This window comes from Lepisosteus platostomus, chromosome 6, assembly GCF_059453375.1.
Source record: "Lepisosteus platostomus isolate fLepPlt1 chromosome 6, fLepPlt1.hap1, whole genome shotgun sequence".
Taxonomy (NCBI): Eukaryota; Metazoa; Chordata; class Actinopteri; order Semionotiformes; family Lepisosteidae; genus Lepisosteus; species Lepisosteus platostomus.
This window is the reverse complement of record NC_142616.1, coordinates 31,715,465-31,742,559: the sequence shown is the minus strand read 5'-3', so window position 1 is coordinate 31,742,559 and position 27,095 is coordinate 31,715,465. Positions and strand designations below refer to the sequence as shown.

General features: G+C 37.1%; 1 protein-coding gene across 6 annotated transcripts; it reads left to right on the top strand.

Moving 5' to 3' along the window:
* The first annotated feature begins 1,845 nt into the window (after positions 1 to 1,845).
* On the top strand, positions 1,846 to 26,224 carry washc2c (WASH complex subunit 2C). Of its 6 annotated transcripts, none has more exons than XM_088635414.1 (33): positions 1,846 to 1,978; positions 2,960 to 3,100; positions 4,118 to 4,282; positions 4,796 to 4,864; positions 5,279 to 5,452; positions 6,485 to 6,578; positions 7,070 to 7,131; positions 7,225 to 7,278; positions 7,437 to 7,526; positions 7,883 to 7,970; positions 8,462 to 8,536; positions 9,612 to 9,733; positions 10,034 to 10,103; positions 10,786 to 10,845; positions 11,638 to 11,817; positions 12,310 to 12,473; positions 12,783 to 12,893; positions 14,401 to 14,493; positions 14,837 to 14,950; positions 15,374 to 15,487; positions 16,280 to 16,440; positions 16,571 to 16,688; positions 17,194 to 17,376; positions 18,142 to 18,327; positions 18,735 to 18,863; positions 19,281 to 19,397; positions 20,727 to 20,825; positions 21,010 to 21,144; positions 21,674 to 21,736; positions 23,027 to 23,239; positions 23,752 to 24,369; positions 24,765 to 24,942; positions 25,538 to 26,224. In XM_088635414.1, exons 2-33 carry the CDS (start codon positions 2,960 to 2,962, stop codon positions 25,684 to 25,686), a joined length of 4,389 nt encoding a protein of 1,462 aa, XP_088491540.1. In that variant the 5' UTR covers positions 1,846 to 1,978; the 3' UTR covers positions 25,687 to 26,224. The 6 variants fall into 6 exon arrangements, with proteins under 6 accessions (XP_088491540.1, XP_088491539.1, XP_088491543.1 ...); XM_088635413.1 differs by having other exon boundaries at positions 16,571 to 16,691; XM_088635417.1 differs by lacking the exon at positions 8,462 to 8,536 and having other exon boundaries at positions 16,571 to 16,691.
* The last annotated feature ends 871 nt before the right edge of the window (positions 26,225 to 27,095 follow it).

Below are 27,095 nucleotides of genomic sequence, written 5' to 3'. Positions count from 1 at the left end.
TTTAATTTATTTTGAAGATATTAATTTTAACTTACCAGGAGCCATTATTTCTTTATGATTAATTTTAACACTAAATTCAAGGACAGAAAGCTACTGTTTGTTGATTTAAAAGCTAAAGTTTTATCTTGACAGATCTGTTGTAGAGGAAAGCAGTAAAGAGTACCTTTAATGTATGAAAATTCATAATCAACAGTGAAGTTAAGCCCTCCTGCTCATCAGAATAAACACATTGTGTACAATATTAGTACACTTACCATCTTGTCAGTCCTCAGCTTCTCTTTTTCTCAGGGCAATGAAGTATGATGATTCTATGCAATAAGAGCTGTTTATATACTTTTCAAAGTCAAAAGTTGTGGATGGCACCTCCCATCTTAAGTTAAAGTCAAGGAAAAGTTATGTAAAATAACAAAGATGAGATCTTTTCTCAAGGATAAATGTCAATTCTGTCACAAATTAGTGAGGTCATAATAAGGATTTTCATTGTAGCTTTCTTTCTTTCGTATGAGTTAAGAAGCTTAGTTTTTTCAATTGTTTGAGAAAGTCCATTGTTCCTTAAATTCCCATGCAGAGCTTAGTGTCCTCCTCTCAAATGTAAACCTTCTGTCTATTCTAATGGTGAGCATCCTAAGTGATTCCCATGCATCTGCTTTTCATGATCAGCAGCTTCTACTGTGCTCCAGTTTGAGCCTGAGAAAAAGAATTGGTAAATGTTTACTACATTTTTTTCTTTCAAACGTCAATGAAAGCTAACGTACATATTCCCTTGATAAAGAAACTATTAAGATGTGTATATACTGTACAAAGGTCTTATACTTCATTCTCATGGTGGAGATAGAGAAAACATCTGAAGAATTAGCTAAGCAAACAGAACTGGTTAGGCTCCATTGTGTGCTAAACTCAGAACAGCCATATCTGTGAATGTGAACAATAGAAATGTGTATTTTGTTTAAGATTTGCACTGGCTTTAAGGCTTAACATATTTCTTTTAGTTTTTCCATCTTTCAACTGAAAATAGACCACATATCTAATAAATGTAATAATACCTGAATGAAACATCTATATGTTTTTGTTTAAAGATTTGCATTGGCTATAAGGCTTAAACAAGATTTATATTGTCTTTATATATTTCTTTTAGTTTATTGACCTTTACAATGCACTGAATATCTAATAAATTGTGTATAATGGTTGCCCAGTGATTAGCTGCCTTGCAGTGCTGGGGCCTTCAGTTCAATTTCTGACCTGGGGTGCCATTTGTGTGGAATTTGTACAATATGTTTATGTGGGATTCCTCTGGGTGCTCCGGTTTCCTCCCACAGTCTGAAGACATACTGGAAGGATAACTGGCTTCTGGGAGATTTGGCCATGGTGTGAGTGTATGTGTTTGTATCTGTGAGTGCCCTGCCATGGACTGGTGTCTCACCCAAGGTGTATCCTGCCTTACGCCCATTGCATGCCAGCATTGGCAGTAATCTACTGGAATGCAGCCTGCATGAAAGGGGAAAGGGGACAAACTGGGTCAGTGCAGCAGCTGTCTTTTAAAATGTTATAAAAAATATGGGAGCTGTCTCTGGTGGAAATGCTCCAGACTAAGGTCTTTGCAACAGTTCACAAATCAATGGGAGAACAAAACCTTTAAAACAGCCTAGTAACGTCTACTTTTTGTCAATCTTTAATAACATTATTTAAAGGTTAAAAATGTCTGATCATTTGCGGTAAAATATTCAGCATTACAGTATTTACAAAAAGTTTCTAAAGAATCTTAGTCTTCTTCTGTACAAAGAAAGAAAAAATAGTTCTACCAAACATTTAGGTTAGAATTGCTCACGTGGTCTCTTTATAGTTTGTCAGGTGACTCCAGTCAGCTGATGCAGAGACGTTCTGAACATGGCGGAACTGTCAGAGAGTCATTGAGAAAACAAGAGTGTTTATTTTCTTGTCAGATAAAGTACGAGGGACTTAAGAGAAATTCTAATTCAAGGTAAGCAAAATCACGCTGATATCAAAAGCTTAGCGGGAAGCGTTTGGCTTGTCTATGTTAAAATTCCTATTTTCCGCGGCCAAGCGCCAGTTGTAAAATTACGTTTGTGTTGAAAGAATCTTTCATTTTGTTAGTCTTATTGAAATTACTAAAACGCCTGTTCTTAGATAACGTATGTGCTAGTTAAGCAAAGAGTGTTATCACAGTTTTCATTAGAAATGCTGTAGATCTCTAAACCAGCTTCATTCGTAGCGATGATCTTTCAATCGGTTAAGTATGATCCATGATGACCTGCAAAAAAATATATCTTTCTTGATGGCTACGTCTGTAACTTGCACTTTTAATGATTAAGCAATCTAAAGGAGTATAGCCAACTGAACTTCATCATGATAGGTAGTTTCAGGCTGAAGATGTTCAATGATCGCCATTGACGTTTTAATTTTAGTAGTAATGATGATAATAATACATTTTGTAGTTATAGGAGACTAGGTTTTACAAGATGCTTATGATTCTAAGTTACGTTTAGTTGAAATAATGAATTGCATTACGAAAAGCAGAACAAAACTATTGCCAGTTTTTTGCGTACTGTGTTCGGTGAAGAATTGATAGACGCACTTATTTTCCTTTAGTATTTTGAGCAAAGAATTCTTAAAGCGCCTGCGTATCCGTAAACAACCTCACGAACTTTGAAAACAGCATTTTATAAGTGAATGCCAAAAATGTCCCTAGCTCTTTTATTCATGCATTATGCAAATCTTTAGAATAGCTGATGTATGTGAGAAATGAGGATGATCAAACTCAAATCCTTTAATGGTTTAAACTACTTTGCATAGTCATGTGATATCACTTAGTTTAATTTTTATTTCTTAACATCCAGGTTTAACACAGAGCAAAATTTAAAAACCTTATAGTCTGATTTCTAGATAGCATCGTTTGGGAGCTTGTTGTTAACCATGCAGTCTTTGCTGAATGATTCTGTAGATGAATGGGCCGACAGCGCCATTAGCCAATGGACCAACCGAACAAAATGGCACAGAGGGAGAACATATCTGGGAAAGGCCTTGGACTTTGGAGGAAATGCGCAAAACCAGTGCAAACTGGTCATTAGCTGCGGATTCTGGGGTAATTCAGTTTGGACCATGAGAAGTTGCTAAGCCAGAATTATACCAGCCATTAGGTGAAATTCTATATGCCTGTATATAGCAAGCAGCTATATCAGCCAACAACTCAACAACCCACTGTAGCTCAGCAGGTGTGAGCCTGGCCAGTACCTGGATGGAAGACCTCCTGGGAAAAACTAATGTTGCTGCTGGAAGAGATGTTAGTGGGGCCAGCAGGGGGCGCTCACCCTGTAGTTCATGTGGGTCCTAATGCCCCAGTATAGTGACGGGGACACTACACTATAAAAAAGTGCCTCGTCCATTGGGTGAGACTAAAACCGAGGTCCTGACTCTCTGTGGCCATTAAAAATCCCAGGACAATTCTCAAAAAGAGAAGGGGTATAACTCCGGCATCCTGGCCAAAGTTCCCATTGGTCCTTACCAGTCATGGCCTCCTAATAATCCCCATCGCCATGAATTGGCTTCATCACTCTGCTCTCCTCCCCACTGATAGCTGATGTGTCATGAGCGTTCTGGCACACTATGGCTGCTGTCCCATCATCCAGGTGGGGCTGCACATTGGTGGTGGTGGAGGGGAGTCCCCATTACCTGTAAAGCACTTTGAGTGGAGTGTCCAGAGAAGCACTGTATAAGTGTAAGCAATTATTATTATTATATTAAGGCAAGACTGGAGCAATTTAACATTCTTTTCCACTACTTTTCCTAATCATTATTCACAAACCTAGAAAAGCTTCTGGATTTCAAATGTTTTAAGTATCAGAGTTGGGTATCCTTGATTATGATCCATTTTATATGTCATATGTTTGCTAATGAAATAAATATAAATAAGAGCAGTGTATGTTTTATTGAATAACTTTATGGGCAAACATATTTTAATCGCTCATGGGTATACAGTATGTCTATGTTTTTTGTGTTCGTAATGTAATAACAGACCTTTGTATCGGCTTACAATACATTGTTGGTTGTTACGGAGGTGCAGTGTAGAATATGCTTATTTCCTTTTTCATTGTCTCTGCAGCTTCTTCTGTTCCTCCAAGACTTCTCTCAGCGAATGCTGTCCAAGACCCATGAAATTGAAAAGCAGCTTGATGGCCTCATTCGTGACACAAAAGCAACAGACTGCTGCCTGCACACTGTCTTTAATGATTTTCTCATGCTCTCAAATACACAGTTCATAGAAAACGTATGTTTTCTCTCCATGATTCTTTATGTTTGCCTGTGCCAGGGATTTTTTAGCATTGTTCCATTAACATTATTGCAGCATTCCCACTGTGTTTATGTTGATTCAAATCCTGTCGTTTGGTGAAAGCAACGTGATTTTGTGAAAAGATGAGTGCTTACAAAGAGAAAAAAAGTTGTTGCTTTCTTCATTACGAGTATTATTTTTATAAATGAAGTTATTAGATGACGGAAACCATTCTCATTAGTTTTTATTATTTGTCCTTAAGATTTGATTAATAAAAAGTTAAAAGCCATGTATAACACAAATAGGAAACTATTAGTCCCATTTGGTAAAATATTCACACTAAACTGGTCTTAACTGTCTAATACAGTAATTAACAATTTAAACATTGCATTTTCAAATTTTCTTATAACAATTTTAATGTCTTTGTATTTACTTTGTGTACCTTTGCCTTAAACTATTTACCTCTGCTTTTTTCTGATTATGTTAATGTTTGTTTTTCTAATTTATCAGCGAGTTTATGACGAGGAGGTGGAGGAGCCAGTGTCTAAGTCAGAGCCCGTGGAAAAACAGCCTGAACAGGTACAACTTCCACACCTGCCCAGTTTTTATTGACATCTGCTTTTCTTTCCTCAAAATGGAAATGGTTCTACGTAATCACAGATCACTTCATTAGTCACTCTTCCTAACTAGGCTTCTTTGAAGAAATGGCTGAATGAGATCCACAGATCAATCAGTTTCTAGCTGCCAGATAAACAAGTTACCGTAGGTTAAATGGTCTCTTCTCTAACTTCTCTTATTGTCTTATCACACTTGTCAGCCTTAGGTATTCAATGGTTCTTTAGTGACATTGTGAATATTTTTACACATCATTGAAGTACTGTATACTGACTTGAAAGTCCTTTAGGTTAGTGCCACAACCTTTTCCATATTAAATGACACTGCCAATGCTAAATCATTTTGAAATTATTTTTGTTGTTGCTGTCATCTCTGTAGGACAAAAGTCGAGAGCAGAAGGAGGCTGAGTTGATTCCAAAGATTCAGGAAGCAGTGAATTATGGATTGAGAGTTTTGGAGTCAGCATTTGAACAACTAGACATTAAAGCAGGAAACTCGGACTCAGAGGATGAGGAAGCCGCAGACAGAGTGGAGCCCATACTGGAACCCAAGGTAAGGCTTTCGATATAGAGAACAATTTATCATCCTTATCAGATGATATGCCTACATACTGTCTCATTCAAGAAATCCACATAGTTTAGGTAAAAACAGCTATATGAAAAGAATGTAAAAATGGTTACAAAGGTTATACTTGTCTTGTCCCATGATTCCTGAGGACTGTAAAATTATAGCAGATCAGAACTATATAATAATAATAATAATAATAATTGCTTACACTTATATAGCGCTTTTTTGGACACTCCACTCAAAGCGCTTTACAGGTAATGGGGACTCCCCTCCACCACCACAAATGTGCAGCATCCACCTGGATGATGCGACGGCACACATAGTGCGCCAGAACACTCACCACACATCAGCTATTAGTGGGGAGGAGAGCAGAGTAATGAAGCCAATTGACAGATGTGTGCTGTGAGTAGAAAGGATATTGTAAATCATGTCATAAGATGAATGCTTTTTAGTGTGCATGTCACAGGTGCATTGCTGGAGGAAACAGCAGACCTGGCTAGTGTATCAATTTAGACAGCCTCGTGAATTCACAGGGAGTAATTGGAAGATACTGTAAAAACAACAATAGGACTCACAGTTTAGGCTACAAGAAGATGCTGAACTAACAGAACATAGAACAGATTACTGTATACAGTATGTTTTTTGAGGAGAATGCTGATTGCTCCTAAGATGGATGTCTCTGAACCTTAGTGGAGCCAAGGTTGGGATGTGAAGTTACATTTGCTGCTGGAGGTGGATTGATCTGCTTTAAGGGATCTTCTATAATATTTTGGACAATATGCTGTATATTAAAGTTCAGGGGCACCGTTTTGTGACTCTCAGCAAATATCGTCCTTTACATATTGTACTTTTCTGATAGTTTAATTGAAGACTTTTTGACAACAAAGCAATTATAATCTTTTTTTGACAATGTCTTAGTTATTACATCAAAAAATAGCTTTTCTGTTTAATTTCTGAATATTTAAACCCTAGTTTGTGTTTGACATGTGTTCTGTTTTCATTTTCATGTATCGTCAGGATCTGTATGTTGATAGACCATTACCTTACCTGATAGGCTCTCAACTGTTCATGGAGCAGGATGATGTGGGTCTTGGAGATCTTTCTAGCGAAGGTATTATCTTTTCTCCTGGATGAGTTCAAGTAAATCTTTATTTCTTTGTCTGCAAAATTCAGGCTTAAAATTTAAGAAATACAGACAAATTATTTAGATTTGCTCCCAAATTGTGTAGGATTTTTTTATGTGTGTCAGGGGTCTTTTAAATATTTTATTATCTGTCAGAATAGGTTGATTTTAGCACATAAACACAGTAAGTATATTAAATTGCTTACAGTCTGCTGTAAGTCAGCTAAACGTTCTGTATTAGGTACTTGTAACTGACTGTGTTTTTTATAGTTTGGGGTTACGCTGATAAACATAACTTTCAACATTGTTCAGATTGGATAGTAAACTTTTTATTGCAGGAATAATGTAAAATGTGCCCTCATCAAACAATTGCATTTTCCTTTGAATTATTTGCTTTACAATGTACAACACATTGTGCCTTAAAGCAGCCACAGTACATTGACAGGATTGTCTATTGGATTGTCTCCTTTGTGTTTTAGAAATGTCAATTGATAGCGACCGTGATAGTGTCATTGACAGTGAAGAGGACAAGGGCGAGGAGGTGAGATAGCCTGCTGGACTTTGGACTTTTTAGATGCCTGTTGGAATGACGTAGTCGAAATCTAACCTTTGGCTGTTCTCTTAAAAATAACAGCAATCCGAGGATGAATTTGATCAGGATGATGAGTTACAAGGGAGGCTGAAAAAAGTAAGTCTACCGACTGGTGGATTTATTCTTAGAGTCACACTGACATTTTTTGGAAGACATCTGATTTTCATTTCAAAATAGCAGACAGCAATTAAACCACCTCCAACTTGTAAGAAGAGCAAATTTCAAGATGCGAAAATGTCATTCGTTTTCAATAGAAGCCAATGGTCAGTGATGATGAAGAGGAGGAGGAAGATGATGACTCAGACATATTTGGTGAATCAGACAAAGAAGATGAGGATAAAAAGGTAACGCTTAAGTAGAAAGAAGTCAATTCATTAGTTAAATGCTGTCATTTCAATTGAAATGAGTCTGGTGCTGTTTCCTGCTTGTGCCAATTATTCCCTCCACGAGCTCTTGGAAATACCTTATGACCCAAGGAAAAGCTTTTGACACAAAAGAGTTGCCTGGAAGTTGTGGGAGCTCCAGTCTTGTTTGAATTGTTATTTTTTATATAATTTTGTGTTTTTTAGAGAAGGTATTAGTACCGTTTATTTCAGAATCCCAATGTGTGATGTAAATTCCGTGCACTTTGTACAGTATGTACATTTCATCATGTATTCCTAAACACAGTGACTTATCACCTGTGCCTGAATTGTTCCAGGGCTCCATGGGACAGTCCTCCTTTGCAGACGAACTGGCGGCTCGTATTAAAGGAGATGTGCCCAGCACGCAAGATGCAGATCAGTCTTGTGAGTTTATCCTGCGTTTGGGGGCTTTAAAGTGCTTTAAAATGCTAAAGAAGTGAATTAAATTCAAAAAGTATAACCCGTTCAGCTCACTATCTTTGTTTGCATTTTTTTTTCCTTTTATACCATTTAGTATAATAAAGCACAGTGGAGGATCTGTTTTACTCAAAATTGGAAGAACTGTAAAGCGTACCTGCACAAAATGAAATATATTAAACATAAAAACCAAAAAGTAATGTAGGTCTATAGTTGTTGTTGGAGCAGGCCATTTAATCTCTCATTAGTATTAATTAATTTACTTTTTTTAAAATGCTTTGCTGCTATTTTACTAGCAACAGAGAAATTGCAGTTTTTCAGTGTCATGCTAGTAAAATTGATGTTGAGCTTTGCTTTTTCTGAAGAAACAATATGTCAGTATACTGCAACACAAAGTGACATGTGTTTGGTACATTCTATTCATTTCATTAATGAATTTCATCCATTCTGTTTTTAAGCATTATCATCAGCTCCATCTGCATCAAAGAAGAAGGGAAAAGCAAAGAGAGAGTCCAAACCTGATAAAGCCGAGGGTAGGGTAAACTCACCCCTAGCAGGAAAACATGATGATCGATCTTATTACTGATATTGCTAAATCTTGAATTCTTATCTGGGAAACCAAAAGACACCCCCTGATATGGCACGACTTTGGAGGCAGTTCTTTATAATTGTCAGAGTAAAACATAAGCATACAAAACTAAAATAAAACCATGAATTTAACTGAATCTCCTAAGATTCTCAAATACGTTTTTTAAAAGGCTTTTTGCTCACAATATTACAACTTTTTTTTCTCAGAAATAAGATTTTATTTTTAGTGGTTGTAATGACATGTTATTCCAACCAATCCTAATCATCATTTAATAAGTAAGGGAAATAATCAGACAGACATGAGTGGCTGTGGGCTCTGTCACACGTCCAATTAGGCTGATTATGTTGTTCTTTCACTTGATCACAAGTGAAAAGTAGGGATTGATCTGTCTCTTTCAGATGAGTTCATGAAAGGTAGTCAGTACTTCAGAATCAGATTATTTAGCATTAATGAGGCCCTTCATTTTCTTCTAGATGCTAGTAGCAACATCTGCTGAGGAGAAGTCATATCTTCACTTTTTTGGTCTGCACACTTATTATGTACATTCTGTACATCGTGTTCCTCCATTGTCTGGTTGAAGAGGTTAAAAGAATTCTGAAATTGTGTGTTTGCACCCCTACATGCTTGCTTGCCTTTTTGTTTTCCCTTGATGCATTTTCCTTCAGTTAATGTGTTTTAGTATAATTCTTTATCTACAGTTTTGGGGGGAAGGGCTCTATTCACCGAATACTATTAGTCTTACATCTTTATTAGTTATATGAACTTCTGCTAACCCCTACGATTACACTGAGAAACTAACTGCAAGAGGCTTGGCCAAAAGGAACCTATGTTTCCTGCAAAACAAAAAAAGCCCTTTAATCCTTATAAAATCAAAAGGGGTCTGCTCAGGTTATTACAAATGTAACCATAAGTGTCCTATTTAAAGTAAATGAGGATTTAATTAAGATTTAATTGAAGATTCAGATATTTTGTGTGATATAACTGCTCTGAAAAGCGATGTTCATCTTCCCCGTACCTAGATGAGGAGGACAGTGATGAGCTGTTCAAACCCCCAAAAATGGAAGACGAGGATTTCTCTCCATTTGGTGGTAAAGGAGGACTGTTTAGTGGAGGCAAGGGGCTGTTCGATGATGACGATGAAGTGAGTGATTGTTTAATAGCAGCTAATCATTTTGTTTTCAAATAGAGTCATGTTTCCTGTAGTCACTACTGATTGTAAATTAAATTAAACTTAATTTGACTAATTTTAGCTTGGTTAATTGCTACCTATTTGAAGATATCATAACGCTTGAAGAGGAACACCAGTATTGAAAGTGATTATATATTATTTCACTCTAAGTTTATTTTTGGAAAGTATTAAGTACTTTCATCTAAGTATTAAGATGATTGATTACATAGGCAATGTAAAATAAAGTTTATAATGTTATTTTAAACCCTGCAGGGTGATCTGTTTGCTGATGCGCCAAAACACGAGGCTGAAGATAAGACAAAAGAATTACCTGTCAGTAAAGGTGTGTCTGATGGGGGTTTCACATCTTACCAGTGGATTCCAATAGAACAGACTTTTGGGAGGCACTAATCTAACAAAATGCAATGCAGTTTTTGTTTTATTTTCAGCTCTGGTTATTCTACACTATAAAGTTACTTTTGTGTACTTTGTGTCACCTTGTACGTGAACACTCAGGGTTGAAACTGTAATTGCAGCCCTGTAATTTATGAACCGTTTTGTACCAGCAGTGAAACAACTCTCCTCTACAGAGTAGAAATACAGAAGTGAGAGATCAGTAAAGCACTGACAAGTAAGGGATATCAGTGTGATAAGATGGACACAAGAATAGGGGAAAGAACAGGAAGCAAACCTGCATAGTTCTAAGTAAGGCAAAAGCGGAATTAGTTTTAGTTCTTTTAATATTTTAATAAGGCTTCATTAGGGTAATCTAGAGAAACTGTTACTTGGGCTGTAAGTGATGAAAAATAATTACTTGATTAGTTAATTAAGTAATGTACATTTCCATCATTTCTGGCAAAACGTTTTAATCTGATTATTTCCGGTTTATGTTTATTAGAAAGATTGCTTCCATTCTTAATACATACTGTGTATATTTGTCTCAGCTCTCATCTGGGTCACATCACCGTGATAAATAGTTTAATGGCATTGACACAATTAAAACAACTTTTGTTTTTTGGCTTTAGATCCTACAGTGTCTAAAAGCAACAAAAAAATCCCATCTGGTGCTGTCTCCATTTATCCAGGTGAGGTGTAAATGAGATTACATAAATCTTTAACATAACATAACATAACATAACATCACTTTATCAGCCCTATACAATTTCTTGCATTAGGAATGAAAAGAAAATTTTTTCACATACCCCAGCTCGCTCTCCATGAGACACACAAACACACAGATAAGGAGAGAGCCTGGGGTCAGAGTGCAGGGTCAGCCATTGTACGGCACCCCTGGATTCCTCTGCCAGCTGCGGGATATTTGAACCGGCAACCTTCCAGCCACAGGCGCAGATCCTTAGCCACAGAGCCACCGCTCCGCCCTCAAGACGCAACAAGACACAAGTACAAGACAAGTAACAAGTACAAGTACAAGTAACAAGACACAAGAGCACTACAGTATTTCGTGTATAGAGAAATACAATTTTACCATAATTCCAGGAGCTTTCATTTTGTGTGTGGCACTCGGTAATATGGAAACTGGTTTTGGTTCACTGGATGGACTTTGTTGAGAGTTCAGCGGGAGATGGCATGATTCAGCAAGACCATCGCATGCAGTATTTTTGTAGCAGATTCTAGCAAGCCAAGGACAGTCTTAAGGGCAGATATAACTTGTGCACTGCTTTCTGTGCTGTGGGGTTGTTTTTAAGTGGGGTCTGGAGGTTTTGTTCATTCAGAGTCTCTACAAGTGCAGGTTCTACAAGTCTTAAGTGGTTTTAGAATGAAATGAGAAATTAAAAGTCACGTACTGTGAACAATTGATAAAACTGTGTTCAGTTTTTTATTTTGTGAAGGACGTGAAGTTGTTTTTTATTCCTCAGGAAACACCCTCTTCAGTCCCACAAAAGACTCTGGATCCAGTGAAGGAAAAGAAAATGGGGTTCCCGTGGAAAACAAAGCCAAGTTGGCACCAAAGCAGAAATCTCTGGGAGGGCTTTTTGATGATGACGAGGAAGAGGATGACATCTTCAGTGGAAGTAGTGTAAAAAAATCAGATCCTGGTAAATGCCCAATACATTCTGCAAACAAATGTACAGTTATATACAACTTAATTTTACTATTTCAACAAAAACTACTTATATACAAAATAGTAAAGTAACATTAAATAGAATTTTATTTTTTTCCTGTTCATCCCTGTGATTTTAAGTTATAAACATGGATTGTTTTATGACTGAAATAAAAAAGGTGAGTAGTAATTATGCACTTAATGTACATACTTTTCTTTAAGTTTTATTGTCTGCCCTTCTAAGTAAATAAATTAACACTAATTGTCATTTCTTCATTTCTTCGTAGTGTACAGATTAACCTTTCACATACTGTATGGCCTGTGTATTGTATACAGATGACTAAATAATGCTAGATGCTGATTTGATGATCTGTAAAGAATATACATTGGCACTTCTTCAATAACATTTGAAGATAAGATATTAAAAATGTGTTTTACTGCATTTTCATACTTTTATTTACATACTACTTTTATTATCTTCTTGTAGGTTTGAAAAAGCCAAAGCAGAAGAAAACAGTGGATCTCTTTGGGGAAGATGAAGAAGATGATGGGGATAGTTCAGATGTTTTCATTAAGAACTCAGGTGCAGCAGCTCCCCATCAGAAAGATAAGGATGATGAGGAGGAGGTGGTCTCAGTACCTGAGAAAAAGGTACATTCTGTCCTTTGCCCATGTTCTTTGCACATCCATTTTTTTTGTTTGATCTTTTTTCAGGACTATTTTGAGGTTAGGAAATCTTATCAATTACACTGTTACATGCATTAGAAGAAATGTGTAGTTTGCTGTATTATTACTAAATCAGTAAAATGTATTTCTCATATTTCTATATTCAGCCTATTCCAGAAGCAGCTTATTTTTTTAAAGTCTTTCAATGGTCTTTCTAAAGACAACGTGTTATGAAGACGAAAATAAAGACAGAGAGAGAAGGGTGGGACATTTAGTTGTTTTACTCTTTTACAGATGCCTGCAGGAGCCGTTTCAATGTTTGGGCCAGGAACCAAAACTCTCCTGGTTGAAAGTCAGAGGAAACGACAGCCCTCCACCAGTGAAGACTCTGAGAAGTCTGAAGAGGTGATATGAATGTTACTCTGCTGCCTGTGGTGGTTCCCGAATTTCTTTTGTTCTTTGGACCATTTGAACTTTTGTGTTATATCAGAAGAAAAGGTCTGAAATTCATTGACAAAACAAAGCATTTGCTTTGCGTCTTTAAGGTCAAGAAACAGCTTGGGATGGTGGCACATGCTTGAGGTTTCTCTGGTTTGTTTGTAATGAGGAGAACCCAAGGTATGATTACAGTAGTACTTTGGTTTGAAAGGGGGGAAATGAAAAATACATTTCTTGCCAACAGAAATACATAAAGCATAAAGAAATACTTACTGTACCTCACCTTTGAGATTCAGCATTTCACCAGAGAGGGCATCAGGAGCAACTCATAATGCTACATAATAATAATAATAATAATAATAATAATAATAATAATAATTGCTTACACTTATATAGCGCTTTTCTGGACACGCCGCTCAAAGCGCTTTACAGGTAATGGGGTCTCCCCTCCACCACCACAAATGTGCAGCACCACCTGGATGATGCGACAGCAGCCATAGTGCACCAGAACGCTCACCACACATCAGCTATCAGTGGGGAGGAGAGCAGAGTAATGAAGCCAATTCATAGATGGGGATTGTTAGGAGGATGATTGGTAAGGGCCAATGGGAAATTTGGCCTGGACGCCTTTTCGAGAAACGCCCTGGGATTTTTAATGACCACAGAGAGTCAGAACCTCGGTCTTATGTCTCATCCGAAGGACGGCGCTTGTTTACAGTATAGTGTCCCCGTCACTATACTGGGGCATTAGGACCCACATGGACCGCAGGGTGAGCGCCCCCTGCTGGCCCCACTAACACCTCTTCCAGCAGCAACCTTAGTTTTTCCCAGGAGGTCTCCCATCCAGGTACTGACCAGGCTCACACCTGCTTAGCTTCATTGGGTTGCCAGTTGTGAGTTGCAGGGTGATATGGCTGCTGGTTATGCTAATGAGAATAAGCAATTATTAATTATTATCTTATAATTATTAATTATCTAATTATTCTCAATTAGCATATGCATATGCTAATTGAGAATAAGGCTGTCAAATGCAAGATCATATTAAAGGGGAACTGCAATGCTATTTTTACATTTCGGTGTTAGAAAGAATCAGCATTGATGAGTGTATTTCAAACCAAAATGAAAGTAAAATGTACACAGTAAGGTGTAAACCAAAATTTACAGGTATGTGCAAAGCCATATTCTGTGATTGCAGTGACTAGTGAGCAGGAAGGGCCACATCACGTCACAATTTTTGTGACCTCTTGCTATCGCCCTTGGTGAGACCAGGGGTTTACGACAACACACAGTACTTTCACAAAGCTCAGGATTTTGTACTTAATTTGGAATTTGTAAACTTTTTCTATAACGTCAATTAATTTATTTTGTTTACCAAGATTTAATGACCGGTCTGAGAAATTGGGACAGCAGTTCCCCTTTAAAGTGATACTTAATGCATTAAAATTTTGACTCAACAATAATGTCTGGTTTACAGAATATACCTTCACAAGGCATTTTCAAGACAGCAGCCAAACCTACTGAGAAGTCCCAATCCAAAAGTCTCTTCTCAGATGAGGAAGAGTCACAGGTATGCCATTTTAAAGTAGCTTTCCTCTTAAGAGGAAATAAGCGTATTGTTTCTGTTTTCTTTTAGGTTTATTTTGATTTTGAAGCACCGTTTCAAATTGTCAGTGGACAATTTTAGTGGCATGAAGTTCAGCATGAATTTTGTACAGCATGACATCTTTGGAAATATGTTTTTTATCTAAATCTTACATATTATTTATTACTCCGCTTTGAGAGATGTTTGTTTGTTGGCTAGAACACAAACTTAACAGTTACAACGTTTATTGCTGTTACTGTTTTTCCATGACCATATCACGAAAATGAAACCAGATCCACTAACAAACTATTTTATTTAAACATCACAGGATATATTTCCATCCAGTAAAAACACTAATAAAAATAAGTCAAAACCTGCACCTGTAACCAAGAGCCAAGCCAGCAAATCACCACTTTCCATTTTTGATGATGATGAGGAAGAGGTAAATCATTTAATCTGTAATTTAACTTCCTCTGATTGTTGCAGTTGTATAATAAGGAGCCTGTTGCCTACCTACTGGTTTACTTAGTGTTTCATGGTTAAATAAAAGCTTGTTCTGTATATCCTGTAGTAGCATGCACGGTGATATTTCTGACCTTTGTTATGTGCTTTGTTATGAGATTCATTAGAAAAAAGGATCGGGAGAATCTGAATTAACTTGGGCTTTAACTTGTTCAACTAGTCCCTGCCTTTCTACCATTGTAGTTTGCTTAAACTCTCAAACTGAACATTAAAAGCATACTGTAGCAAAATAAGGAGTGATAGTTTTCAATGCTAGAAATGTACCTTTTGACACAAAAATTAAAGGGTTTTGATTTCACAAAAACAAAGTTAAAAAGTGCAACTTTTTGCTGTACTTTATCAGGATCTGTTTGCTTCTGCACCTCCAAAGTCAACCGTGAAAATATCTCAGGAAAGAAAAGCATCCCCACAAGAAGCGAACAAACCCCATACTGCTTCACTCTTCAGCGATGATGAGGTATTGTGTGGACTAGAAATGTCTCATTTATTTTAGTTCTTTACTTCGTTTATATTTGTAGTAAATTCTGAAGTACATTTTACTGTCAAAGACTGCTTCGTTGCTCTTTAGCCTGGCCTTGTAAAACATGTCATAAATAACACCTTTTTTACCATCTAAATAGCTTGATAAGTTACGCACCCAACAGATTTAGTGTGTGGCTGCACTCCACAGCATACAATCTAAAGCATCACAATGCTTTAATTAGCACCATTTTAATCTTGTGGTCTCTTCTGATTTCAATTTCCAATGTTAATTTTAACCTTATCTTGCATGCAGCCCACAATCTGCTCATTTCAAAGGGAATTGTTTTAAATAGGCTTTTTGTTTGAGCACAGGTTGAACTCTCTAACTGCGGGTTCAAGCCTGGGTCATGTCACTGATGACTGTATCCTATGCCAGGGGTAGGATGGTTAATCAGGACTGTCTTGGCTCTCAGTGACACAGTAGCAGCCCAGGCGTTTCCAGGCTAGTTGTCTCTCTCCTCTAATTGGTAATAAACCCCAAATTTTATTTTGTTTTAAAGAGGTCTCAAGAGGTTGTAAAAGGTAATGTGTTTCATACTTGTATGGTGTTTATGGTTTTATATAAAATGGATAGAGGTAATGTGTTTCATACTCGTATGGTGTTTATGGTTTTATATAAAATGGATAGAGGTAACTAAACTTTGTATTTGATTGTGTTACTGTTGCTGACTGAAGAGGTTGCTTTTGTTTGACATAGTTACTACAGTATGTTACTCCATCATTTCAGGATCAGTGGGTAACTTCAAAAATGACGCCAAGTACAGACAAGAGTGAGACAAAAACCAGAACTGCAACAGGTAAAGAGACCACCCCTTCCAGCCAGAAGAAGGCGAGCCTGTTTGATGATAATGAAGATGACGATCTGTTCCCTGCCACAAAGGGACCCAGGTAAAAACAGATCAGGAAAGCTTCAATAGTTTTAATAACTGGAGATGCAGCTGAAGGTTTAGCCTATAGGTTTTTTCTAGCTACTTCTCTTTATGGTTTTCATGCTGCATACTTTTGCTTTATTTCCTAGTCAGAAGAAGCCTCAGAGAGTCTCTCTTCTGTTTGAGGATGACAATGAGGATGATGGGGACAAGGGGTCACTGTTTAGTGCCAAACCAGCTACGGGTATCACTGCCCCTGATGCTAAGGTGGTAGGCAGATATTGCAACCTTATTAATGTGCATGTCTTCCTGTTAAATAAAGAGTCTTTTGTATTTGTGTTGCTGTTCTTTCTGTGAGCACGATATGTAAGATATGAATTTTGATGCATGTATCATAATAAAGCTTTGAGACCTGTCTATTTTCTACAACTTGTCTATAAACTTGTATTTAATGGATAATAAGATATTTAAATTTATTTGTTCCAGGGTATATTTACAGCATAAATTAAAGGACAGATTTACAGTCTGTACATTCTAAAATAACTATTCAAACGGAGTTAAAATTAACTCATACTTTGTTCCCAAGTTTATGACAAAAGTGTACAGTACACAACATGAGGATTTTTTGTGGTTTTAAGGTTTGTAAGATTAAAATTAAGCTTTTACTCCTTTTTCTGGTAATGTATGAATGTTTCGAAATGGAGCAAAACAGAATATGAATGGAAAACTGTGATTCTCACTCAGAGCTTTATCTCACTGGTCTGTGCTGTAGAAGTCGCCTGCAGACCCTCCAGCTCCCTCTCTGTTTGACAAAGATAAGACGGAAGACTTGTTTGAAACACCAGCCGAAGCAAAACCTTCTGTGGAAAGCACAGGCCTCAAAAAGCCTCCTGTCGGAGCAGTTAGCTTATTTGGAGGAATCGATGTGTTTGGACAACAGAAACCAGGCGTTAAGGTAAAAATCCCAGTTCATTTAGAAAGTTGTGTCAAATTGAAATGATATTTCTTCCACAGAATTTTAAGATAAACATTATCGCAAGTGAAGATGCATTGACCTTCCATTCTGAAATATTTACCAGCAACTTGGATAAAAAAACAAAAGGAAACACATGATTTGTTCATTTGGAGAGATGTTTATTGACCCATCCATCCATTTCCAATAACTTCTTCCTATACAAGGTCTTGGGAAGTTGGAGCGTAACTGGCAGACAGTGGGTGCAGGAAACACTAATGCCCAGACAAACATTCAGGGTTTAGTAGACATCAGGTCTTTGGACTGTGGGAAGAAACTGGAGGACAGTAGCTAGAGAAAACCCACGTGACTAAGGGTAGAACAGACTCCCCACAAAAAGCCTGAAACCCATGAGCTATGAGTCAAGAGGTCTTTCGTGTCCATTATTTAAAATAGATTCATCTGTTATATTTTGTCTTTAATATATGCCTAATTAGATAACTAAAGTGCGGTCCCATAAGTCATAGTGGTAAGTACTGCCTTTAAACCTTATTTAACAAAAGGATGAGTAAAACAAGTATTTTTTCATCTTTGTTCATGAAAGTTTGGTGATATGAATAAAAAATTATGTACTGCAAAGTAAATTTTGGATTTTTAACATTGGAAGGTTAATTATATTTTCTTATAATGTAGGTCATATTATCAGTTATTGTATAACATGGTAGTATGATTGAATGTAATCTGTTAATGACATTTTCTTGGAAATAGAGTCCTTTGGAAGACCCTGAGGATGATGAGTTCCTGTATAAAGATGCCCCTCCACCAATGGAAGAGGAACCGAAAGGGAAAAAGAAAAATGTGCTGAGCCTGTTTGATGATGATGATGAAGATGATGAAGGGCAAAATTCCACATTAATATCTGACAAGCCAACAATGCAAAATGTGTCTCAGAAGGTATGTGAAGAGAAAGAGAAACATGTTAACATTGATTGAAGTTATTAAGTTTGTCTTTATTTAATGACTAGCTTAATGTTCTGTGTGACCCAAGAGTATACTGTGGAAATTAAAGAATCATTTTATAAGGACAATTTTAATTACTTTAGACGTGTTTCCTAAATAAACTTAATCATCGGCTTTTAATAGGTGCTTCATGTTATGAACAAACCATTTGGTGCTGTTTTGTGAAAGTTTAGCAAAGATTCAGTCCCTGTGTAAGATTAACCTGTGCTTACATTAATATTGCATGTTTTTGAAGAGTGATGTACCCTGTATAGAGATGTTGTCTTGATATAGACTGTCAGCTCTGCTTAGCCTGTCATTTGAAAAAAATGGCTAAGGATTCTGATAAGCATGGATTTTAGTCCACTGGGCAGAGGCCTCGAACAAAGAGCACAGGAGTGTTCCAAGACGAAGAGCTGCTCTTCAGCCAGAAGCAACAGAAGGACAACGACCCTGATGTTGACCTCTTTGCCACAACAGGAAAAGCAGTGGTGAGATTCCAGACTGCTTAGCCTGCTTAAGATCTAGTAAAGCAACAAAAAATAAACCTGTCTTGGCCACTGCTGGCCCATCATGTATGAAGAATTTTATTAAACTTACCTTGTTCTAGGAAGATACATTTCTCTTCTCTGCACATATAGACCTCCATATAGAACTGGATCAGTTTCCTCATTTATCTCACCACCTGTTTAAGTGTGAAGACATGTAGTTATTCTGAGAATCAGTGGCCAGATGAGTCATAGTTTTAAAGTTGTTTGAAGCATTAAACAGTAATAATTGGAGCCTTTTTGTTAAAATAACTACAGGAGATATTTCCATGAATATTTCCATATTTCCATGAACCTGAGTATTGTATGGGTATCATTTATATATGACTAACTTTCCAAGACTTCTTTGTTGGTATCTAGATAAAGGACAAGCCTGCTGCAAAACCTGTGGAAACTATCTCCCATTCTGCCCCAAAAGCACACTTTGGTGACACCTTGGGTGATGAGGAGGATGATTTGTTTAGTAAAGCAGTCAAGGTAAGTGCAGATTATGTTTTTGAAACAAGATTCATTAATAATATTCTGTTTTATATGCAGTATGCCTTTTATGCCTTTTACCTACTTTATTTCAGTGTCAGCTGTGAAGTTTGTAAGACCATGTAGGCAACAATTTGACAATAAAGAAAAGTCATTGAAATCAGAAACAGGTTTTTTTCAGAAGATTAATTTTGAGGTTGTAAGCTAATAAGAAAAACAGTGTCAGTGTGTCTCTGTACTCTGGGGGTCTTGTACTCAGTTCTGTGTTCTGTTTTTTGCATGCATCTGAGTATTCAATTAAAGAATTAACCTGTTTCTTTTTCACTAATATATGGGATTTTTCATAAAGGTCGTGTGCAGCCATTTGCTCAAAACAGTCACTTAATTTAAGGTGCAGTTAGCTAGAAAACACTTCAGAGCCTGGTATAAATGGTTACAATTATTATTTATTACCATAGTTTTGTTAATAATAATTAATAAGTCCACCTCTGAAACTGAGAGAAACAAATAATAGAAGAGGCAGGGCCCTCCAGAAATTGAGCCCGCTGCTCTAGTCCAAAGCCTTTTACTGTACTGTATGTACAATATTTAATTTTCATCTTTTTAAAGTAAGTGTGGTTATTGACATCAGTAGGACTGTTCTACTCTGATGCTGCGAAGCGGAATCAGCACTTTGTCTTAATTTGTCAAGATAAGTGTAGTTTGCCACTTCACTAACCAATAAGGACACCAGTCAGAAGATAAAGGGGTTGCTCATTGGCACTCGGTCCATGTATGACTAGGATTCCCCAAACTCCAGTGTCTACTAGCAAGAGCACTGCTAAGGTTGTGGTTATGGCTGAGACTGCTGGGCCAGGGCTCTTTGACGTCTCGGTAGCTAGAGGCTTGCAGTGACAGCAGTAAGAAAGTAAGTAAGGATGCACCACTGTTCCTGTCAACGCTAGACCTTCTGTCAGGTGCTGTGGAGCTGGAGCTACCAGCATATCAATGGCTTGACAGGTGGACAGGTAGCAGGAGCTCCTGTGTACTTCCTCATTCCTGCTGCGCTGTGCAGAAGTCCACGGTGTGAGTCGAGACAATTATGGGCGATTCAGAATGAAAAATGCAAAAAGCTCTGAATATAGATTGAATGGAATAGGCTTGCATACCAACTGCTTTTGTGGTTACCAATCAGTTTTAGAAAAAGCTTCATTAAGTATTCTGTTACTGTTTTTTCCTCATCTAGTTTTTCATTAATGCTTTTGAGACCAACTCCAATGCTGCACCTGAGGTCAGCATGGTCACAAAATGACTAAAATTGCTTTCAGTGAAAATGATTTTTCCTCACAGAGCCCAAAGCCCACCTCTGTGAAGCCAGTAGCACCTGCTTTATTTGGTGATGATGATGAGGAAGATCTTTTTAGCTCTGTGAAGCCCAAACCTCCACAGGTATATTTCATAGTTTGTTAAATCAATCCTGATAATTCTTATGATATAATGACATATAATTAACATATTATAACATATAATTATAGTATTTTAAATAATCAAAATATAACATAAAAGGTTACCCTACAAATATGTTAAAAGAAACTTTATTTGTGTGTTAACTTATATTTAACTTACATTGTAGAAACTGCCAGAGAAGAAGATAGCCAGATCCTCTAGAGACGATGATCTTTCAGGTGCAAAAAATGAGAAAATCGGTAAAACTGCTTCCACACAACCCCCAAAACAAGGAAGCCCGCCCAAGGCAGTGGAAATTGAGGTGAGTCTGTTGTAAGCCAGGCATTTTAGAATATGCATATATTGCATATTTACAGTTTTGTCAGAAAACTTTAAAATCTCAGCATTTTTTAAAATCCTGCTGTGATGTGTAGAAATTCAAAAAGCTTTAATGAACATTACAATGGTCACGTTTTTTTGGTACGGTACAATTTTTGGTATTTTTCAAGATATCCTTGACATCTGTATAATTAGCTGAATCCAGATCACCATGTTTTTTTACGTTATGAGGGGTGACTTTTTGCTTACCACCATGAGAATTATTTCTCATAAGCTCTGGAAGCTTTGATGGACTCACAGTGGTGTAAAAGGTGATAAATATGGGTTTTAAAGAATATTGTCGTCAATTTATATGTGCATCCTTGCTTATGGGTATTCTCTTAGTACAGTAAGAAAACAAACACTTTTACAAGTATGTTGTTTTGAGAAAGAAATACTAAAGAAGCATACACAATTGCTATGTTGTTGTAAGCTGTATGATCAATGTAACTTACTCTTATTTGATTGCACAGAAACCTCCAGGCTCATCTCCTGTTAAAAGTAAAGAGCCTTCCTCACGGATTGGAAAACTTCAAGTAAATTTTATTGCAATTTTCTTTTTCACTTCACTTCAGTGGCCTGTCTCAGTGGGTTTTTGTCTTCACAAACTATGAAGCTTCCTCTTTTAAGCAAACAAAATCTCTTTCATTTTCACTAACCTTTTGATTTCTGTGTTCTGTATGTGACATACACATACAGGCAAAATTGCCTGAAGCTACCTTTCTGAGACTATGCACAATCTTTTGGTCAAAATAAGAACTAGGTCATATTTTCAGGAAGTTGTTTGGACATACTAAATTTTGCTAAAATAATCAGTTTCCAGGTTTGTTCATTAATGTTCATGGTTTTAATAAAGCTAGTTTTGAACCTAGTTCTTCTTATGACATTTTCAATCATTTAAAAAATCTTTTTTTCTTGCACTATATGAAATTCAGCTATCGTTTTCCTGATACAGGATTTTCTTTGAGGCATGAGTATTAAGACAATGTGAGATTATAGCATAATTGCTTATACTATGCATGGACTGACAGTCCCATCTGAACCCTAAACCAGTTTTAATCTTGTTCAGCAGTGTGGTATTATGGTTAGGCAGGGTTACAATTTTAACATTATTCAAGTTTCTGTCTTACATTGTGGTTAACAAATTGAAATGCTTCTAAGTTTCAACTGATACAGAGTCTCAGATGTGCATGTCAGACGTGTGTTAGGATATACTGCTTTTGGCAAATGGTTACCTGAGCTGGAAAATATATGCAGTGCTTATATACACAGACCAGTATGATCAGTTCCGTCATATATATACTGTATGATGGTTTTAATATGAAAATGTGATATTTGCCATAGTGGATTCTGAATTCTTAGTTTACAAAAAGATGCACCACCTAATTTGGTTATTGAACATTATACTGTATCTCATACCAACATCTTATTGAAACATTGTGCTTAAAGCTTAGTGTAAATAAATCTGTGACATATTTCACTTTATTTTTATTCCTGTGTATTTTGGTCTTTTGTGTTGTATTTTCCCTATCCACTACAACACTTTATCAGAACAAATATTAGCAAATGCATTTGATTTCAAACTTGTCCCCAGCAGCATGAAGATAATATTTGTAGTCATATGTATTTTGAGTCTTGACACTGCAGTTATAGTATAAAAAACAAAGACATTGCTGAATTCATTTATATAGCACCTTGCACAACAAGGTTGCTCCAAGGCGCTGACTGGTACGATGTGTGTTTTAGATTCTGGGGTTCGAAACGCCTCGACTCGCAGTATGTATGGGGATTGCTTCATCACTGATTGGATTTGATGTCCTGTGTAGGCTAACTTGGCCATCAATCCGGCTAGCCTCCTGCCTGGCGCCTCACCGCGGATCCCTGGTGCCGGGAGTGTGATCCCAGGCCCGGCACCTTCTCAGCCTTCTGCACCAGACGGGCTGCCAAGCTCCGCCACCTCACAGCCTCAGCCTGCAGGGGAGGGGGGGGTCAGCTTTGAAGCTCCAGCACAGGCCAGCACGCTGCAGAGCACCAGCAAGGTCCGTCAAAGACAGCTTGCACAAAGCCCAACGTGAAATGGAAGATGGGTTCTTTTAGGATTCTTTTTAAAGTAGAGTGAAGTGGACGATGCCTTCTGTACTCTTCTCTTACATGCGCTCTCCAGAGACATGATCTTTTCAGAAACAAATATGAAGTCACTGAAAGACATCCTTTAGTTTTCAGACCACCCAATTTTCAATTTCTTTGAGGGATTATGATTATTGATAGGATTTTTCTTGAATTTGTGTGAATTGTTGATTCAGTGTGGGAGATTTCTGCTAAATAACATTTTACCTGGTTTATTATTTTCATCAAAGGAATACAGTAACGTAACTTTGTTTTCATGAGACATGCTTGTGTGTAGGAAGTATACCTATCCAAAATGACAAAATGCTGCATCATCATTCCTTTGTTCTGGCTGTCCACTCTTCTTTAAAGAGAAAAGGCGAAAGCGAACAAACCTATTCTGTTGATTTCAACTGAATGATTTTGGGTTTTTTTTTCACGCAAGGGTCGAGCCAGAGGAGCTGGCAATCGCAGACCACAAACGAGAGCTGCCAGGCACTTAGCAGCACAGCTGTCTGACGAGGTGAAGGACGAGGAGTACAGAATTGAAAGTGCCACAGGCGCTTGGTCCGGCTCCGCTATGCACACAGAATCCCCTCAAACCCCAGACATGATGTCGAGCTCCCAAAGTAAGCAGCCATCTCCAGAAGTGCCGGTATCATCCAAGCTGCCTGCAGGAGAGAAGGAGCCGGCCAGGTCAGAGGGGAGCAAGCCCGTGTTGCCCACAGTAGATGAGGACCTCTTTGGGTCAGATGACCTGTTTGCTCCCTCATTGACCAAAGAGGAACCCTCTCCTAACCCAAAATCAAAGATCCCTGAGGGCATGACAAGAACACAGGGGCACCTTCAAAAGAAGGAAGTGGTTCCTTCTATATTTGATGACCAAGAAGATGATCTGTTTCAATCTGCTAAACAGAAAACCTCGAAGAAAACTAAATCAGTCCCATTTCTAGAGGAGGATGACATTTTTAACATTGGGAAGACCAGTGCTGTATCAGTGAAGAAAGAAACCAATTCCTCTGCACAGAAAGAGCCTAAACTGCCAAAGCAAGACATCTTTCAGGTAGATTTTCTGATGTGCTTTTATATTCTTTTTTGGGAATTTCTGAAATGAAGGACCTTATATTAAGGAAATGATTGTGATATTGAGCCACAGTTTATAGAGCTGCAAAAATTAAAACCAATTAAATAATTACAAGTTCAAGTATAACAGGGAATTTCTTGCATTCTGTATATAACACCAAATCCCTACTTGTCATGACACAATATTTTCAATCCTTGGTGTTGTCTCTCCTTATATTTTTTTTGTTCTGATTTATTCCTCAAAACAAAATATGCAATAAATTAAAATTCAGAAGTGTGAAGCTATTACTCCTGGGTCAAGTTCTTCAGGGTTTGCTGGTTGGTGAGTATAATGTAATGGTAAATCTCGTTATTCTTATATTCTTGTACACCTAGGACGATATCTTTGAAGCAGAGGCAGATAAAGTTTCCAAAAAAGCTAAAGAGAAGGCCCTGGATGTCAACTTGTTTGACGATAATGTTGATATATTTGCCGACTTAATGGCAACAAAACCGAAAGGAAAGGTGTCAAAGAAGAAAGTGGAGACCAAATCGATATTCGATGATGATATGGGTGAGTGACTGATTGTTGTACGCAATGTTTTTTGCTTTGTGTGTTTTTGTGGTCAAATCAGAAAACATATATGGCTAAAGGGTAGTTAGGGCCACTGCTGTCCTCTTGAGCAAGGTACTTCACTTGATTTGGTAAAAGGGGTAGTTGTATATATGTAGGTATAAATGTAACTCAATGGGATAAATATGTCTGTAAAGTAAACTGGTACCTCTGACCTCTGTATACAGAAGACCATGAGATGATGAGAGACAGGGTAGAGTACTGTTCTGTGGCATGCAGTATTAAGAAAATAAATGCTGTTTTATACAGGCCTGTATTCACAAAGTGTTTGGAGTCTTATTTATCTTATTTATGCTTATAGCAGCCAGTCTAGGTAGATGAGCTGAGTGGTGTCCTCGCATTTGTAAGCTTTTTTAGTGTTCTCGTTTACTTGACTGGATGCCTTTATTTATCTCCATATGGCGTTTGTCACAATTTTTTGCTGGAAACCCTCCTTGTTTAATTTTTACAAATTCTTTCTTTCCTCTGTTGTAAGTGAAAAATGTTAGTCTTGTCAGGAAAAACCTATAATAACACTTTTTCTACTGTTTTTAAGATGACATCTTTTCGCCTGGTACTGCAAAAACCACAGTGAAGTCTAAGTCCAAAACCAAGAAAAGTCGACCTGTTCCAGAGACAAACACGGCAGAAGAAACAAGCCACAGCATTTTTGATGACCCCCTTAATGCTTTGGGTGGCAAATAAATTATTTTAAGATGTCTGGTGTGAATGTCTGAATATAAACCTGTATAATTTTAAAGATCCAGAAGGATAGAGTTTGTTAACACTGTTAATAGTTTAATATTAAATGCATAGGACCACTGTAAAAAAAAAGAAAAATGTATGTTAGAATTATCATCCAATGATGTTCTTGAGGACAGAAATGTTTTTTTTTGGGGGGAATTAACACTTAGTTCTTAACTCATTGTATGTCTTTCAGTACTTACAGATTATACATTATACATACAGTATTTCTCCAGACACATTTTTTATACAAGAATAAGTGACTAAATAAACATGGTAAAGAATCATTTATGTATTCATCGTATACCACACTATTTGACATCTGTTTTCTCTTAATGATGTTTAGTAACAGAATTGCAACTGTGTTTAAAGTTGACATTTTTCAGCACTGGAAAATGTTTTGCTGAGACGTATATGAACTGCAACATATGTTAAACATCTTGGTTGCATGTCTTCATTGTAATTTTCATTTCTAAGAACTAAATGGCATTTGTTTAAATTTTGTTTGTGCTGTGGGGTTCATGTATACTGAATGTCTTACCCAAAATTTGAGCTCCTCTTACTGTCTATTTATATACTAAAGGTTCAAATCTCCAACCTCCTCACCAACAGAACTGTGCAGTGTTATCATACCCCCTTGAAAAGAGTGGGAAAAAAATCAGCAGTCAGTCCTACAAGACTTACCTGAAGTCTGTGCATATTTACATTGGGACGAAGGCAGTTAGGCAAAGATCTTTGTTTAAAGGTCTTTACAGGCTGGCAGATTTTTTATACTGTGTTAATCGTTTACTTTCAGTTGAAACCTCTCAGTAAGTAGTAAGCCATTTGACTCAGTTGAACAAGGTTGAGTGGGGAGCTGCGTAGTGTACGTAGGCTGCAAAGGATCAAGTAAAGGTTAATTCCACACTGAAAAACAGAAGAAAAATTGTTTTTTTTCTTCGGATGTAAATGAAAGAGAGTAAGGTAGCAGGGTAAGGTGCTTTAGTCTCCTGCTACCTTACTCACTCTCCCTCAAACTGCAGAACAAAACATTTTCTTCTTTCTACTTTGCAGTGTGGAATTAATCTTAACTTGTCCATTTGACCCATTTCTTAATTTTTATTATTAAAATAAAAATCAAGTATAGACGAATAACATGATTGTATTGAGTGCATTTTGACCTGGCATACCTATATTGGTTAGTTATTTAATTAGCTTTAAACAATCTTTTGTGAACACTTAGAAAATATTGATAGTAACATTTGTTAAGTGTCTTTCACTCCTCCCACTGTCTTTAATTGTACCTTTTGTCCCCCAAGTAATATCAAATCTTACAAATGTAATCATTTTTTTAAAAAAATATTCGAAGTTCGTTGTTCTTAAACTGTAGT

What these genes read in the sequence shown, in the direction of transcription:
- washc2c (XM_088635413.1), top strand. Translation starts at nt 2,960, where the DNA reads ATGAATGGGCCGACAGCGCCATTAGCCAATGGACCAACCGAACAAAAT. An exon ending in ACTCTGAGAAGTCTGAAGAG is followed by an intron (nt 12,894 to 14,400) that starts GTGATATGAATG and finishes TCTGGTTTACAG; the next exon opens with AATATACCTTCACAAGGCAT. An exon ending in GATATTCGATGATGATATGG is followed by an intron (nt 24,943 to 25,537) that starts GTGAGTGACTGA and finishes ACTGTTTTTAAG; the next exon opens with ATGACATCTTTTCGCCTGGT.